The sequence below is a fragment of the Barbus barbus genome, assembly GCF_936440315.1.
Source record: "Barbus barbus genome assembly, chromosome: 37".
NCBI lineage: Eukaryota > Metazoa > Chordata > Actinopteri > Cypriniformes > Cyprinidae > Barbus > Barbus barbus.
The window spans coordinates 500,001-518,777 of NC_136715.1; the positions used below are offsets into that span (position 1 = coordinate 500,001).

Consider the following 18,777-nt stretch of genomic DNA (forward strand, 5'->3'; position numbering starts at 1 on the left):
CTTGTGTATCTGTACTTTACTTGAGTATTATTCTTTCTGGAAACTTATGACTTTAACTTGTAGAGTCACATTTGAAAGACAAATGTGACTCTGGACCACAAAACCAGTCGTAAGGATAATTTTTTTTAATAAATAATCTTTCCATTGATGTATGGTTTGTTATGATAGGACAATATTTGTCTGAGATGCAACTATTAGAAAATCTGGAATCTGAGGGAGCAAAAAAATCTAAATATTGAGAAAATCTCCTTTAAAGTTGTTCAAATGAAGTTCTTAGCAATGCATATTACTAATCAAAAATTAAGTTTTGATATATTTACAGTAGGAGATTTACTAAATATCTTCACAGAACATGATCTTAATATCCTAATGATTTTGTGTCATAAAAGAGAAATGTATAATTTTGATCCATACAATGTATTGTTGGCTATTGCTACAGATATACCTGTGTTACTCATGACTGCTTTTGTGCTGCAGGGTCAGGAATATCATACTTTTCACTCCACTACATTTCTATCAAGGTCCTCAAAGTTGAAAGTCGTTACTATGTAGCAGCTTTGAAAGTCAGTGGTGATTTTTGTTTCTCCTCTAAAATGTGACTTTATTTTCAGACAGTTTATCAATAATAACTCTTGTAGGGATACGTGAAGTGATTTCCCAGCATTTTTTGAACACTGACCAGTTGCAATTGCGATATTTATTAACAACAATTCAATAATAAGAAGAGTTAATTTTGTGGTATATAATAGACGCAATATTGTCTGATTTTGCCAAATTGTGTAAACGAAAATATTACTTATAAAGCCACAGAAAAGTTGTGCATCTCCTAAAAAAACCCAATACTGTAGGTGTTTGACTTGAAGCAGCACTGCAGACCGTTCTGTGTCTGACATCAAAGTACCACAAGAGTGATTCGAGAACGTTTTTAAAATTTTTGATGTCAAAATTTTTATGTTTTGATGTCAAATAAGTCTTTCTGTTTGGCTTTTGTTAAAGCAGTGCTGCTGTTGTAAAGTTATACAGCTACAGTTGCTGGGTTTGAAAGCAGTTTCAGTGTCCACTCGGTTCAAATGTGGATGAATGGTGAACATAGATGTGTGCACACACTGCCAGAGCTGTGTTTAATATTCTAAAAGCTCTTTACTCTAAAGATACTACAAGCTAGTCAGTATATTCAGTAGGCGTAATGTATTGTAAGTTGCTTCAGAGGTGCTGCAAGGATTACATACAACAATAATAATACAGTGCATTGATGTAAAAAAAAAAGGAAATTTACTTTTGGTACTTTTAAAAACAAGTACTTCTGTACTTTTACTTAAGTAAAAATCAGTCTGTACAACTTTCAGTTGTAATGGAGTAATATTTGGCCAGCAGTATCTGTACTTTCACTCCAGTAGTTGTGTACTTTGTCCGCCTCTCTCATACCTCGCTCATGGGCTTCTCGTAGATGTCCTCCTGCCAGCTGCCGTTCTTGGCCTGGATGGCGTCTCTCTGCAGTGCCTTTAGCACATTCGGTGGCGTCACGAAGCCGTATTTGGCCTCCAGCAGAGCCAGATCGATTTTATCGGCTTTGAGGACGGTGATCACCTCGTCTCTGGCCTGCAGCAAACATACACGTGTCATTAAAACACAGAAACAACCTATGAATTCATTACAGGGAAGGACTTCTGTGTTTGCATTTAAAACTGAATGAATATTAACTGCCTGGAGCTCTGATTAATTTTCATGAGGAACTGACTGATGTCTCTGTTTTTAACAGGGTTTGACTCTCTGCTGCAGAATAAGGCAAGAAAGACACCACAGGTGAACAGGTCAAATTTAACTAATGAACATCATACTTCCCCACTTTTGATTGCATTAAGAATTGCACACATTTTTTTGTATTATCTTTTGATTAACTTTATTAATCCCAAAGGGAAATTCACATGTCACAGCAGCTCATCAGAAAAAAATAGATAAAAAGGAAAAAATACTTCATAATGCAATATTACAAGTTTTCTGTTATGTTTGTATATGCAATAATATGCCATAATTTGGATTCATTTTCAGAACATAAATCTGAATATTGGATGAAGCCAGATTCAGAATTATGGTTTGATTTTATTGACACATTAGAGTTAAAGGTTTTTACTGAGAGGATTTTGGATTTCTTTTTTTATCACTTCATAAATGAATTACACACGCAATTGTTCTACAGATAACATTCTGGTACAACCACTACATATCTCTGACCATTTCTTCATTACATTTACTTTACTTTTTGCTACCCAGGTGCCACCATCTCCCTTACCGGTTACTTTCAGACGCAACCTACGCTCCCTTTCCCCCTCCCTTCTTTCCTCTGTAGTGTCCTCCTCTCTTGCCTCGCCTACCCATTTCTCATCTCTGGATGTTAATGCAGCTACTGACACTTTATGCTCTACCTTAACCTCTTGTCTAGACGACATCTGTCCTCTCTCCTCCAGGCCAGCACGGGCTGTCCCTTCTAACCCCTGGTTATCCGATGTTCTTCGTGAGAATCAGACCAAACTCAGAGCGGCAGAGAGAAAATGGAGCAAATCAAACGATCCGTTGGACCGGAGTAGGTATCAGTCTTTGCTTTCATCTTTCTCTACTGAAGTCCACACTGCCAAATCCTCACATTTCCACAACAAGATCACCAGCGCTCCAGACATGCGTAATCTCTTCAGAACATTTCATTCTCTCCTCTGTCCCCCTCCTTCACCTCCCACCACTTTGATAACCACTGACGACATTGCCACTTTTTTCACAGACAAAACTAGAACAATCAGCAACCAGTTCTCAACTCCGCAGGACCTCCGATCAACCACATCCACTGCTCTAACTCCCATCTTCTCCTTCTGTCCCCTCACCGAGGCAGAAGTATCCAAACTTCTCCTCTCCAGCCATCCTACAACATGTCCTCTCGACCCGATCCCCTCACACCTTCTCCAAATAATCTCTCCCACACTCTTACCGGCACTCACACACATTATCAACACATCTCTCCTCACAGGCATCTTCCCCACAGCATTCAAGCAGGCTCGGGTAACCCCACTGATCAAAAAACCTACATTAAATGCTTCTCTTTTAGATAACTACAGACCTGTCTCTCTCCTTCCATTCATAGGGAAAACACTCGAACGAGTTGTCTTCAACCAGCTCTCGCGGTTTCTTTCACAGTACAACAAACTGGATGCTAAACAGTCAGGTTTCAGGAGTGGCCATTCAACAGAGACTGCGCTACTCTCAGTCACTGAAGCCCTGCGAACTGCAAAGGCTGATTCCAAATCGTCAGTCCTCATTCTGCTGGATCTCTCTGCTGCTTTTGACACCGTCAATCATCAGATTCTCCTGTCTACCCTCTCATCACTGGGCATCACTGGGATTCCACTTCGCTGGTATGAATCCTATCTCACCGGTAGATCCTTCAGGGTGGCCTGGGGAGGGGAGGTATCCAAACCACATCAACTGGTCACTGGAGTTCCTCAGGGATCGGTTCTTGGACCCCTCCTCTTCTCCACATACACTACATCGCTGGGTCCCATCATACATGCACATGGCTTCTCCTATCACTGCTACGCCGATGACACACAGCTCTATCTCTCTTTTCAACCAGATGACACAACGGTAGCTGCACAGATCTCAGGCTGCCTGGCGGGCATCTCGGCATGGATGAAAGAACATCACCTACAGCTCAACCTGGCAAAGACAGAGCTTCTCGTCTTCCCTGCCACTCCGACTCTACAGCATGACTTCACGATTCAGTTCGGCTCATCAATGATTACCCCATCAACTTCGGTCAGAAATCTTGGTGTAATCTTTGATGACCAGCTGACCTTCAAAGAGCACATTGCAAAGACTGCTCGATCCTGCAGGTTTGCACTACACAACATCAGAAAGATCAGGCCCTTTCTAACGGAGCATGCTGCACAACTTCTTGTCCAGGCCCTTGTCGTTTCTAGACTGGACTACTGCAATGCTCTTCTGGCTGGTCTGCCATCAAACACAATCAAACCTCTACAAATGATTCAGAATGCAGCGGCACGACTGATCTTCAACAAAGCGCATGTTACACCTCTCTTCATCTCCTTGCACTGGCTACCAGTGGCAGCTCGCATTCAAGATTCAAGATTCAAGATTTTATTTGTCACATACACAATTATACAGAGTATAACCAGCAGTGAAATGTAGGTCAGGTCCGCTCCAAGGACAATGCTATTATAAAGTATACAAATATTAAGAAAAAGAAAAGTAGAAAAAAATTAAATAATAAAATAAAAGATAAAAAAATATAAATGTGCAGGTCAGAATGTTGTTGACTTAGATATTAATAAGAGGAATGTGCAAAAAGAATGTGCAAAACGTTGTACAGAGTATATAAATAGCAGCAATATGAGGTAGAGAAAAATAATGAATAGCTTATTGATATGGTGATATTACATGGAGTCAAGTGATGTTATGACACAGAGTTAGAGTTTAGGAGCCTGATGGCCTGGGGGAAGAAGCTCCTCCTAAGTCTCTCAGTTTTTGCCATCAGGCTTAGCAGGGTGATTTGAGTCCTTGATGATTTTAACAGCTCTATTTTTGTAGCGTTTGAGGTAGATGTCCTGCAGAGAGGGGAGAGCAGACCCTGAGATGCGCTCAGCTAAGCGCACAACTCTCTGTAGTGCTTTGCAGTCCTGATTGGAGCTGTTTCCATACCACACTGAGATGCACTGAGTCAATACACTTTCTATGGTCCCTGAATAGAAAGTTTTCAGGATTGCTGGTGAGACCCTGAATTTCCTCAGCTGCCGCAGATGGTACAGTCTTTGCCTGGCTTTCTTAACCTGTGTTTGGATGTGTGTAGTCCAAGTCAGGTTCTCTGAGATGTTTACACCGAGGTACTTGAAGTTACCAAGACACTGATGCTTGCGTACAGAACTACCACAGGCTCTGCACCCTCCTACTTCCACTCACTATTACGAACCTACATCCCTTCCAGAAGTTTGAGATCTGCTAGTGAGCGACGCCTTGTGGTACCATCACAGAGAGGCTCAAAATCACTCTCCAGAACATTCTCGTTCACCATTCCTGGCTGCTGGAATAATCTTCCCACTCCTATCTGGAACGCCGGATCCCTGGCAATCTTCAAGCAACAACTGAAAACTCATCTCTTTCGGCAGTACTTGACTTCATCCTAAACTCAAAAAAAAAAAAAAGAACTCACTATTTCCCTCTATCTTTCTCTCCCTCCCTTACTAGCTTGTACTTATTTGAACAATGACTGAGACTTGGTGTTACGAGTTGTTACCATGTTTTTAGGAGTGAAATGTTATATAAATCAGTGTGAATTAAATATTAACAAACCCCTCAGTAAAAACCTTCAGAATATAGACGGGAATAAAACTGTAAAGTTTGGTGTACGCAAGTGCTGCTGAAGTGGAGAAAAAACTCTTTAAAGATATGAATTGAAAATTAAATCTACAGACGTAAATAGATAAAGTGTCATAAATTAAACACTTAAATGTGTATTTTGTGTATTATGTTTTCTGTCCACTAGACTGAAACAAGACAAGTTATGAAAGCAAAATAGACCAAAATCTCAAAACTGACCCATATCAAAACACTGGTTTTGTTTGTTGTGTCTCGTCTTACTACACTTTATCTATTTGTGTCTGTAGATTTAAATTCCAATCCATATTTCTAAAATGTTTTTTCACCATTTCAGCATCACTTACATCACTTACCAAACTTAGCAGTTTTATTCTTATCTATATTCTGAAGGGTTTTACTGAGGGGATTTTGGATTTCTCTTTTTGAAATTTTTGGGGACACTTAATTTCTAGCGATTATCGTCAATTTGATTTCACAGATACTATTTAAACTAAACTGAGCTAGACAATGACATCTCTGAATTCAGTAATGAAATGCCTTTAACTGAAAATTGAGTGTTTAATGTTATTATTATACATTACTGACACTCTATCCTCCAATTTGATACTGTTAAGTGCTTTGACACAATCTGTATTGTTAAAAGCGCTATATAAATAAAGATGACTTGACTTGACTTTTTATCACCCCATAAATCAGATAATACTGTCAACAGACAGAAAAAAGAAATTTCACCATGTTTTAGGACTAAAATATTGTATAAATCAGTGTGAATGATAATATATGAACAAACCCCTCAGTAAAAACCTTCAAAATATAGACAGGAATAAAGTTTGGTGTATGTAAGTGCTACTGAAGTGTAGGAGAAAACTTTTAAACATATGGATTGCAATTTAAATCTATAGATGCAAATACTTAAAGTTCAAAAAATAAACACTTAAATGTTTTCTTTCCACTAGTCTGAAATAACATTTGAAAATAACTAAATAAGACCAAAATCTCAAAATTGACCAATGCTTAAAAAAACCTATATTTTTGCCTGTAGTGTCTCAAACACTGTTGATTGAATAAATTTTCACTCAGAAAGACTCAGATTTACGTGTATTATATTCTTCCGAGCACTAAAACGACAGTTACCAGGCAGATAATGATCACAATAAACTCATTTACGGCTGTTTTTGTTTAAATAAACTTTCACTAAATCAATCTCAGGGAAAAAAATGTACAATGTGGCTTGTCTAAAGGCCCATTCACATCTGTAACAATAACTATAATGTTAACTACATTACGATACTTTATTCTAAGTGCACGCTGCAGTTTTTGCCACTTTAAGTGCTCAATCTCTTTAAAGTCAGAAGGATTCTGATTGGCTATCAATGTTTATATCATTTACCAGCTGGAAAAAGTCACTTTGAAAGGGATCCCAATGAAATTGTTCATCGGAGTCGTACAGACTGGCACAGACTTCGCTATTCTCACAGTTACAGCAATTATTATAATTTTACTGTAAAAGTTTTCATTCTTGGTGTGAATTTGATGAAAATGGAAATAATGTCAGGTCTTTTCTTCTGTATTGTGATGTACATCAGAGTCTAACGGATTACTGAAAAAGAACAAATGTAGGGCGGGACTTGGTTCTGTGCATCAGTTGTTGATTGGATGTTGAGATGTGGATGAGGCATATTCAGATGAGCGTGAGCTTGAGACTAAATGATTGGAGAAATCCTGCATACGTCACCAGACAGAAGATCCAATTATGACATTCTGATCAAACATTACCAGATCAAAACATGCACGTGCAAAATAACACATGCACAGATGAATCTATAACATGCATTTAGAAAGCAGATGTGTGATTGTGATTTTGACGTGACCTGCAGTTCTCCTTCCAGCATGCTGAGGAGGAAGAGCAGATCGTCTCGTGAGAGGTCTCGGCTCTTGGCTGTGGTTTGCTCTCTCTGTGCTCGCCGTCTGCTGTCCATCGGGTTTCTCTGGACGGTGGCCATGTCTTCATGAGCACGTCTCACCCCGTGACCCTCCTCGTGCTCGGACGTCTGCCGCCGCGCTCGTCCTCTGGGCGGAGACAGCTTCGCCTTCACCGCATCTTCCAGCATGATCGAGCACCTGAGCGGGAAACAGAGAGGATTGTGGGAAACAGCACTTGCAGTTTTTTTCAGCTGCTTACACACATTTTCAAAACTTTGCCTCGTTTTTTCAAAACTTCACAGTAAACAAACAAACTTTTTTTTACTGTGAATACAGTATTACACAGAACGGAAGAAAAGAAACAGATGTGTGTTTATAGGCCTGTTCTAAAGCATGATTGGTCGGTGTTCAGTGAAGCACATGTGAGGAGTTAATGTGAGGCGTTGATGAATTAGTGTGGCATTTTGGAAATCAAGATACTTGATTTGTGTGTGTAAGCAGATGAATAAAAACTGTAATGAACACATCACATGACATACGAAACATCACAGCGTGCACAAGCTCAAGTCAAATCCAGTCACATTTACTTCTGTAGCGCTTCATACAGATTATACAGCTTCACAGAGAAACAGAACCACAGATTCAAACTTTAAAGCTCCTCTCTTTGTGGATGTCCTCAATTAGAAACACCATTCAGACTTGAAGCGCTTTCATTTCTATTGTAAAACAGCATAAAGCATATTTAACGAGTAGAGTTCGTTCTTTATCTCCATATAAAGGCAGCAGAAGTCTGTGAAACGAGTGTGTTTGCACAGCATGTTCAGACCGATCAACGCTGATCCATTAATAAAGCAGAGATGTACTTGGCACACACACACACACATAGACACACACACACACAGACACACACACACAGAGACACACACACACACACACACACAATGAATCAGTCATGATGTCATCTATAAAAGAAAGATATCAGCCGTGGATCTGAATGAACTTGCAGGACTAAACAATGCTCGTCACACAAACACACTGACAAAAAATGGTTTTCACACTCGGTATTTCTGTCTTGTTTTCCAGTACAAATATCCAAACATCCTTAATTATAGACATATTTACTGGAACAGCAAAATTATTTAAGATATAAAGTCCTGTTTTCTGAAAAATGTATCAAAATAAAGTGAGTTTAAGCTTTAAACAAGAAAAGATATCTCCAGGTGTGGTCAGGAAAATACTCCCTTTGAGTTAACTTGATTTTTCTGACCCATTAGCAAATATTTTATTCTCATTTTCATCATAAACTCACATCTTCTTGATAAGTTTTTCAGAAAACAATATTTAATATCTTATTTCATGTTGATTTACTAATGTTTGTACTTTGTGTTTGAACTGAACTTTCCATTCCATCTGATGTCTTTAGATTTACTGACCTTCACACAGTCATGAGGGTTCATGGGTGACCTCTGTGATGTCACTTCCTGTTCTGCTCGTCATATGACAAGAGTTCAGGAGCCCCTGCTGGTCAATAGTGTAACTACACCCTCAGACCCCATTCACTCATATCTGTGTGTTCTGATGAAATAACAACAGGCCAAGCACCATCAGCAAATATACAGCATTGTTTTGTTTTTGTGTAATCTTTAATTGTTTGAGTATATGAGTGTTAAAAATACTTGAATTAATCTCATAATTCTGCTAGTAAAAGTCAGTATGAACTGAAAACTCACCCCTATATGTTTTCTAAAATGTTATCTGGTAATGTTTGATCAGAATGTCTTCACTGGATCTTCTGTCTGGTGACCTATGCAGGATTTCCCCAATCATTTAGTCTCTTAAGCCCCGCCTCTCAAGCTCATACACCACGCCCACATCTCCACATCCAATCAACAATGATGCACAGAACCAAGCCCCGCCCTGCAGATATTCTTAAATGATAATCTGTTACATGTTACACTCAGATGCATGTTGCAATACAGAAGAAAAGATCTGATGCTACTTCTGTTTCAATTTTAAATTTCATACATTTATTCCTTTAGCAGACACTTCCATCTTCATTTGACTTACACTCTCTATTCTAACTCTGTTTTATCTATTTGTTTTCTTTTTTATTATAAAAATGACCCTCTAACAGTAGCATTCTCTATTCTTTTCTCTTTTTCAATGCTATTGTTTTGGTTTTGTTTTGTAATTTTTTTTTTATTTAAAAAAGAAACCTTGTGTACAGCTTCAGACTAACGGAGACTTGTCACAGCACTTGTGTATCAATGCTGTTTTGTTGGTTTTGATTGCTTCTATTGTCCTCATCTGTAAGTTATTTGGATAAAAGCGTCTGCTAAATGACTAAATGTAAATGTAAATAAATGTAAGTTTTCCAGCAAAATGCCAATTTTCTCTGTATCTTCCAATGAAACATATCAGTTATTCAGTTTAGTACTACATGACAAGCCAGTTTATGTTCTCTTTTTAGGATCTCTGTCATCCAGGCGGAGGAACTGAACTGTGGGTCAGAGGTCAAACACGAGCTGATCTCAGATCAGATGACATCATCGCTGCAGCTAATGCTAGCGCTTCAACACTCGGGTCAGAAGGTGAGAACACAGGTGTGACTAAACACACACACACACCACACCACACCTCTTCCTCACACACACACACACACCACACCACACCTCTTCCTCACACACACACATACACACACACATTCCAGCAGGCTGATGTCAAGCAGGAGAGAGAGATGGACAGAACCGGTCTGTTGTGTGTGTGTGCTGATGATCGTAGCGTGAGAAGGATTTACTCTCATCTGTCAGTTTTATAGGTTACATAATCAACAGGACAAAAGACTGAGAGTTTACAAATGGCGTCCGGCCCTCAGGCTGTGTGTGTGTGTGTGTGTGTGAGTGAGTGAGTGAGTGAGTGAGTGAGTGAGTGTGTGTGTGTGTGTGTGTGTGTGAGAGTGAGCGAGTGAGTGTGTGTGTGTGTGTGTGTGTGTGAGTGAGTGAGTGAGTGTGTGTGTGTGTGTGTGTGTGTGTGAGTGAGTGAGTGAGTGTGTGTGTGTGTGTGTGTGAGAGTGAGCGAGTGAGTGTGTGTGTGTGTGTGTGTGAGTGAGTGAGTGAGTGTGTGTGTGAGAGTGAGCGAGTGAGTGTGTGTGTGTGTGTGTGTGTGAGTGTGTGAGTGAGCGAGCGAGTGTGTGTGTGTGTGTGTGTGTGTGTGTGTGTGTGTGTGTGTGTGTGTGAGTGTGCGAGCGAGTGTGTGTGTGTGTGTGTGTGTGTGTGTGTGTGTGTGTGTGTGTGTGTGTGTGTGTGTGTGTGAGTGTGTGAGTGAGCGAGCGAGTGTGTGTGTGTGTGTGTGTGTGTGTGTGTGTGTGTCTGTGTGTAACTGCATATGACGTGTTTTGTTCAGAGGTTTGTGAGAGTAAATCAGTTCACACACATTTCTCTCTTCTTTTAGTTTCTCATGCTAGATGTACATCAGATCAATAACACACACTTGTAGCCTCACTCTAAACAAATACACACACATTTACACCAAACAAACAATCACACAGGGTCAGTCCATCTTAATGCTGGCTGTTTGAGCATGTTTCATTTCCCTCATTTTGTGAGTCTTACTTCTATGTAGTTGCATTGCAAATCCACCAGTGTTTCATTTTTATTTTACTGGGTTTACTTCATTTAAATGCAGATATAATCTTAATTAAAATTCTAAAAGAAAAAATAAAGATGGACAGCAATTATTTATATGTTAAAAGAAGTGGCAGAGGTATATGGTAGCCTGAATAAAAGCCCCTCGACAAATTTAAGTCATTTTAAGAATTATTAAGTCCATTTTGGAAGTTTGATGAGGCCCCCTGGTGGTCACCGGCCCCTATAAGCTATTGTATGTCAATCATAAACATAATGTAAATTACTATTCATTGTTTAGTATTTCTTATGCTTTTATTAGATCTGTGCGTTCCTCCCAGTGCATGAATAGAGCTGGCTGTATATCTGTGATCATTTCAGGCTCCTATCTGCTCCCACATCAGAGATAATCAACCCCAAATGAGGGGGATTTTAAACATTTAAGATAAAAAATAAAGAAACGTCTCAAAGCTGAAATGCGAACTATACTTACTGTAGGTGCCACCCAAAAACATCAGGACTTTACCATTTTTGGAGCCGTTGAGATGGACTGAGCTCATACACAAACCAGCAGACATACTCACAATCTTACGTCTGAGTACATTTAAAATGTTCTAGAAACCGCAGTGGAGATAAAACAAATAAAGTAATCAACATATGACACGCTGTTTACATATTTGGATTACAAAAAACTCCACGAGGTTGAGAAGCTGTACTTTAGTTGAGAATAGACATCATTATATCAAGCAAAGCAGACCCACTGCAATGTTTGTGAAACGTTTCATTTAGGTTTCTCATTAACGCAACAAAAACAGCCGAGCAGCACACAGATCTGACTTCATTTACAACAAATTATATGAATGGCTTTAGAAAAGTTATGAAAATTAATTCAGCAATAGTTCACCCAAGAATAACTGTAAACGTGCTCCCCTCAGATCATCTGAGATCAGGATGAGTGTTTCTTCATCAGGTTTGTAGAAACATCACAATAATGCACACCACTCCAGTCCATCAGTTAACAGAATTAAGATGTTTTTAATGTCTAAAATATGAATCCATAATCCATAATAACACTTCCTCCAGTGAAAAAGTGTTCTGATCTGAATCAGGAGAGAAACCTGCAGATCAAGCAGCGTTTACAAGACAAAACAGCTCTAAACTAATATGTGGCTGGATGTTGATGAGAGAGACAACAGGAGATGGGCTTTTTCACTGGAGGAGATGTTATTATGGATTAGACTTGTATTTTAGTTAAAAAATCTTAATGCTGGATTAGTTTCAGCTTTTGTCTTCTCCAGATGTTAACTGATGGACTGGAGTGGTGTGGATTATTGTGATGTTTTTATCAGCTGTTTGGACTCTCATTCTGACGGCACCCATTCACTGCAGAGCATCCATTGCTGAGACACTGATGTACATTTTCAGCTAATGTTTATTTTTGGGTGAACTGGACATTTTGGTTCTGCAGATTAAGATGAATCAATAATCACATCATTCAGAAACATGCAGGAGATCTCTCTTTCTCTCTGTGATGCTTCTCAAATGTTGTTGATGAACACTTCAGAAGATAAACGACAGCCAGGATGTGATTATTAAAAGACTGTATTGAAATGACAAAAACAGCATGTGTGTGACGATCAGATGAACTCTGCTGGTCTTCATCACGTATCTGAGAAATGTGGCACCTCAGTCCTGACCCGGATTCTGCTCATTCCTCCGACAAGACTGACGTTCATCTGCTGAACTACGACTCGACCGGAGCTCGGGTCGACAAACACCATCATCACACACACACACTCTCTCTCTCTCTCTCTCTCTCTCTCACACACACACACACACACACACACTCTCTCTCTCTCTCTCACACACACACTCTCTCTCTCTCTCTCTCTCTCTCTCTCTCTCACACACACACACACACACACTCTCTCTCTCTCTCTCTCTCTCTCTCACACACACACACTCTCTCTCTCTCTCACACACACACTCACTCACACAGACACACACACACACACACACACACACACAAACACACACTCACTCACACACTCACACACACACACAGACACACACACATAGACACACACACACACACACTCACACACACACACTCCGCAGAAGATCAACGCCCGCTTCTACATTACTGCCTGTTTTAGCCTGTAAATCACAGCAGTGTCCATCTGTGAGGAATGCTGCTGTCAAATATGATGCTTATTTATGATGAACATTATTAGTGTACCTCAGAGAAGAGTACAAAATAAAAAAACAGGCAGTTCACAACCCCTTTAAATGATACATTTTGAAGTAGAGAAACTGAAATAGTATTTTCTTGTAAAACATTCAATAATCTTTGAAAGCTAATTTTTACGATGTACAGTGTGCAGTTCACATTGAGCACAAACAGCATGATCAAAATGTGCCATAAACATCCAGAACATGATGCATGAGATACAGTATCCCACAATGCATTGCGCTGACCTTCCATTTCCTGTGTGATGAATCAGAGTTTGCTTCATTTATACAGAAAATTGCATTAGTTTTTATTATTTCAGCGATGATGACTGAAGTGATGAGCTCGTGTGACAAAAGCGATTGAAATGTTTATATCATTGCATATTGCTCAAGATACAATTGTTTTTAAATGAGCAGGCAATGAACAGTAAATACAGCGTGTGTGTGTGTGTGTGTGTGTGTGTGTGTGTGTGTGTGTGTGTGTGTGTGTGTTACATCCATCTGTATACGATGAGAATATCATCTCTCTGGATCATCTTTCACATCTGTTTTCTTCTCATTGTGCTTCATCAGATCATAAACAGGTTCAACATGTTTCTGGAGCTCTGAATGAGTCTGATATGAGCTGCTGTCTGTGATTAATTACCGTCTGAGATTCACTAATTAATGCCAGTAATTAATGCAAGAGCTTTATTAATTAATGCATGTCTGAATGAGCAGGTGCAACGAGAGTGGAGCTAAAATTACAACAACAACAAAACCCTGCAGCAATATTTCAGTTTCAGACATAAACTAAGCCCATGCATATGAATCTGCCCTTATATGTGATGCTCTGAGTCGGTCTTCAGCGCGTATGACCGCGTGGCTAAAATTAGGGTCACCCGATACCTCGACCCTGAGCAAAGGGTGCGAGACACACAAAATACCGGCCACACGGCAAACCGGACATATGGAGCGTGTGCGCAAACATGACATCCATATGCTGCATGATTTCAGGCTGTTCAACACAGCAGCATCCTGATTGATTGTGTCTTCCACAGCACTAACTTTAGCAAACCCGACCATCTGTCTGAACACGCCAAGATGAACACCTGCACGACTAAAGCTATCAGGTGTTACGGCTACACTTTCCATTAACTTCTGCTTACAGTTGGGCGATATGACCAAAAACCAAATACTCATCGTTTTAATCATGGCACTGATACACTTACAGTAAGTTCCCAGCATGCCAGCTCTTCATGGCGAGAAACATGAAGCAAAATATTAAGAAAAATAAAATAAACTGAATATATAGAGGAGTGAAAACCACCAGTCCATTGGTATAATGAAGAATCGTCAGCATTAATAAAAACTTCTGGACTGCATCAGCTAATAGCAATCAGGTTTGTCATAACATTCAAAAATTATAAACTGAACCAAAACCAGATTTCATAATCCCCAACATCACAGAAAAAGAATAACTAACTTCAGTTGACAGCTATTATACAAATATCCCCAGAAGTAATAATGACATATTTTGTCCTATATCAAGGTTTAGGCAGTATGCATTATAGGTAGAAATTATTTGTCAACAATATATATATATATTAGTTTTTTTTTATATTTTATGTGATTTCAACTGTATTGATGGGTTTTAGGATATTGAACAGATGCAGATGGCTGATTTAGCCTTTGACTAGTTCATGTGTAACTCGATCTGTAACTCAGTCTGCGTCTGATCAGTAGGTCATGGAGGGATCGCAGCAGAAGTAAACGCGCCCCAGCAATGATCATCCTGACAGACGCTGTAGTTTCTCTCTGCTGATGTGCATCTTATTGATCAGCTCCGTCTGCAGGAACATCTGCCTGCTCTTCAGTAGAGTCTGCTGTGTATTGATCCAGACGGAAATCTCAAGCATTTAGCATTTCACTGAGAAAGAGCTGGAACAATGAGGACTGTACACAATGACCCCAGACACTAGTGCACTGCATACTGTGTACTACATCTGCAACAGTAATCAAACTATTTGGAGAGTAGTATCATATCACATGATCATCTCATAAAAACACTGCATTGTTAAGTCAGTGTTGTGTAATTGTAAAAATCCTGGCTGATATAATTTCTGTTTTAAGGCCCGTTCACACCGAGACAATAAGAGTAAAAAAGGATTGAATTAGTTCTTGAATTAAATAATGATAAAAAACAAAAGGGAAAATATCATTAGAATCAGTTTCAGAATAATTTTTTCCAGCTGATGAACGATAAAAACATTATCAGCCAATCAGAATCCTCCGACTTTAAGGAACTCGAGCATTTAAAGCAACAGACGACAAAACGATAGCGTGATTATCGCTGTAGTTATCGTTACAGTTATTGTTATAGTCATCATTATAGTTACATATTGTTATAGTTATTATTGTTATCGTTAACATTATAGTTAACATTATCGGTATCATTATTGTTAACATTATCTTTGTCAATATAGTTATAATTATCGTTAAAGTTATTGTTATAGTTATCATTGAAATTATCGTTATAGTTATAATAGTTTTAATTATCGTTATAGTTATCATTATAGCTTTCACTATTTTTAGCATAATTATTGTCATAGTTATCATTAACATTACAGTCATCTTTATCATTAAAGTTATTATACAGCTATTGTTATCATCATAGTTATCATCATTATAGTTAAATGTTATTGTTTTCATTATAGGTATAGTTATAGTTATTATCAACATACAGTTGCATGCGAAAGTTTGGGAACCCCTTGCAGAATCTGTGAAAATGTGGATAATTTTACCAAAATAAGAGAGATCATACAAAATGCATGTTATTTTTTATTTAGTACTGTCCTGAGTAAGATATTTCACATAAAATATGTTTACATATAGTCCACAAGACAAAGAAATAGCTGAAATTATTAAAATAACCACATTCAAAAGTTTGGGAACCCTTGGTTCTTAATACTGTGTGTGGTTACCTGGATGATCTACAATGCTTTGTGATGGTTGTTCATGAGTCCCTTGTTTGTTCTGAACAGTTCAACTGAGCACTGTTCTTCAGATAAATCCTACAGGTCCTGCAGAATCCTCAGTTTTCCAGCATCTTTTGCATATTTTAACCCTTTCCAGCAGTAACTGTATGATTTTGAGATCCATCTTTTCACGCTGAGGATGATTGAGGGACTCAAACACAACAATTAAAAAAGGTTCAAACATTCACTGATGCTCCTGAAGGAAACACGATGCATTAAGAGCCGGGGTGAAAACTTCTTGAATTTGAAGATCAAGGTAAATTGTACTTAATTTGTCTTCCGGGAAACATGCAAGTATCTTCTGTTGCTTCCGAAGGGCAGAACTAAATGGAAAAAAATATATATTTTAACAAAATAAGAAAAATTTAGACATCTTCATTCTGTTCAAAAGTTTTCACCCCCCGGCTCTTAATGCATCGTGTTTCCTTCAGGAACATCAGTGAATGTTTGAACCTTTTTTAATTGTTGTGTTTGAGTCCCTCAATCATCCTCAGCGTGAAAAGATGGATCTCAAAATCATACAGTTACTGCTGGAAAGGGTTCAAATATGCAAAAGATGCTGGAAAACTGAGGATTCTGCAGGACCTGTAGGATTTATCTGAAGAACAGTGCTCAGTTGAACTGTTCAGAACAAACAAGGGACTCATGAACAACCATCACAAAGCATTGTAGATCATCCAGGTAACCACACACAGTATTAAGAACCAAGGGTTCCCAAACTTTTGAATGTGGTTATGTTAATAATTTCAGCTATTTTTTTGTCTTGTGGACTATATGTAAACATCTTTTATGGAAAATATCTTACTCAGGACAGTACTAAATAAAAAATAAACATGCACGTTGTATGATCTCTCTTATTTTGGTAAAATTATCCACATTTTCACAGATTCTGCAAAGGTTTCCCAAACTTTCGCATGCAACTGTACTTATTGTTATAGTTATCATTATAGTTTTTGTTAACATTATGGTTATCGTTAACGTTATGGTTATTGTTCTCATCATAGTTCTTGCTATAGTTTTTATAGTTATCATTATAGTTTTCATTATGGTTTTGTAATCATAGTTGTTATTATTATAGTTACATTATCTTAGTTAACTTTATAGTTATGTTATAATCATAGTTAACATTGTTGGTATTGTTATAGTTATTGTTATCATAGTAATTGTTATTATAATTATATTTATCACTATCTTAGTTAACTTTATAATTATTGTTATAGTCATAGTTAGCATTATAGGTATTGTTACAGTTATCGTTAACATTATAGTTATCATTATCATCGTAGTTAACGTTACAGTTATCGCCATAGTTATGCTTGCAGTTCTGGTCCTTTAGTGGTCACACTGGGCCTTTAGTGGTCACACTGGAAATGGAGGTCAGGTCAGGTCAGTGCATTGTGGGATACAGTATTCTGCTGTATGACTGTGGATTCACACGCTGCACACACACACACACACACACTCTGATCATCTTAGTGAGTGCTGGAGAAACTCACCTCAGTGATCATGCAGGCCACGGCTGGACGGCTGGACCATGTGCTCCTGCGGCTCCTCGTGTGTCACACAGCTGCGGGGCAAAGACAGAAAATAGCTTGATAATTGCTGCTGTCATCTTACGAATGCCAGAGGGGAACAAGGCCACGCTGACACGCCGAACCCCGCTGGTCAGATTTAGGCCTCTGATCCCCGGAGAGCAGCCGCTAACAAAGGAAATTATGATCGGCACACGGTGAGTGGCCAGTTTGACCAATCAGAGCCCGATCTGTGCAGTTACAGCGGGTAAATTTATCCAGACAGGGGAAACTCTCACTGTAAGACACGCTGATGTGGCGGCATTTCAATGAGATGCCTGGAATGACGCTCAAACACACACTGAAATGTTTTCATAAGATATTATAGGATAAGTCCACTTCCAGAATAAAAATTCCCTGATAATTTACTCACCCCTAAGTCATCCAAGATGTTCATATCTTTCTTTCTTCAGTCGCAAAGAAATTGTTTTTTGAGGAAAACATTCCAGGATTTTTCTCCATGTAGTGGACTTCAATGGTGGCCAATGATTTAAAGTCCAAAATGCAGTTTCATTGCAGCTTCAAAGAGCTCTACACGATCCCAGCCAAGGAATAAGGGTCTTATCAATCGAAACAATGTGTCAGTTTCTGAAAAAACAAAAATCCACTTTTTAAGCACAAATGCTGGGCTTGCTCTAGCACTGCGATGCATGTGTGTCTTCACACATTACGTAATCCTGCTGGAAAGGTCACACGCGGTTAGTTCTTCGTCTTTGTACTTCAGTTAAAAACTCCATCTCATTTTCTCCTCCAACTTTAAAATCATTTAACATTGTTGTTTTACCTTTTTTTGTAAAGGGCAATGACTTTTTTTGCATGTCGGCTTTGCACTGGGTCGGTGTGTCCGCCTGCGTCACGCATGATCTTTCCAACATCAGCTGATAAAGATGCAAATGCACATCGCAAAGCTAATGCTAGCCCAGCATTTATGGTTAAAAGTGTATAAATATAATTTTTTTAAAGAAAATGACAGATAGTTTTGCTAGTTTCGCTCGGCTAGGATCGTGTAGAGCTCTTCTTTGATCGTGGTTG

At 38.8% G+C, this 18,777-nt stretch overlaps 1 protein-coding gene across 2 annotated transcripts in view; it reads right to left on the bottom strand.

Moving 5' to 3' along the window:
- Nucleotides 1–18,777, bottom strand: part of LOC306857026 (filamin A-interacting protein 1-like) — a 58,174-nt gene that overhangs the window by 32,986 nt on the left and 6,411 nt on the right. The window contains exons 2-5 of one of the 2 annotated variants that reach the window (XM_079396669.1): nt 17,671–17,741; nt 8,736–8,877; nt 7,251–7,500; nt 1,426–1,599 (exon numbers count right to left, since the gene is read on the bottom strand). In XM_079396669.1, coding sequence (XP_079252795.1) covers nt 1,426–1,599; nt 7,251–7,490 — 414 coding nt within the window. In that variant the 5' untranslated portion in view covers nt 7,491–7,500; nt 8,736–8,877; nt 17,671–17,741. The remainder of the gene's footprint in view (nt 1–1,425; nt 1,600–7,250; nt 7,501–8,735; nt 8,878–17,670; nt 17,742–18,777) is intronic. The other variant, XM_079396668.1, reaches the window with a different exon arrangement.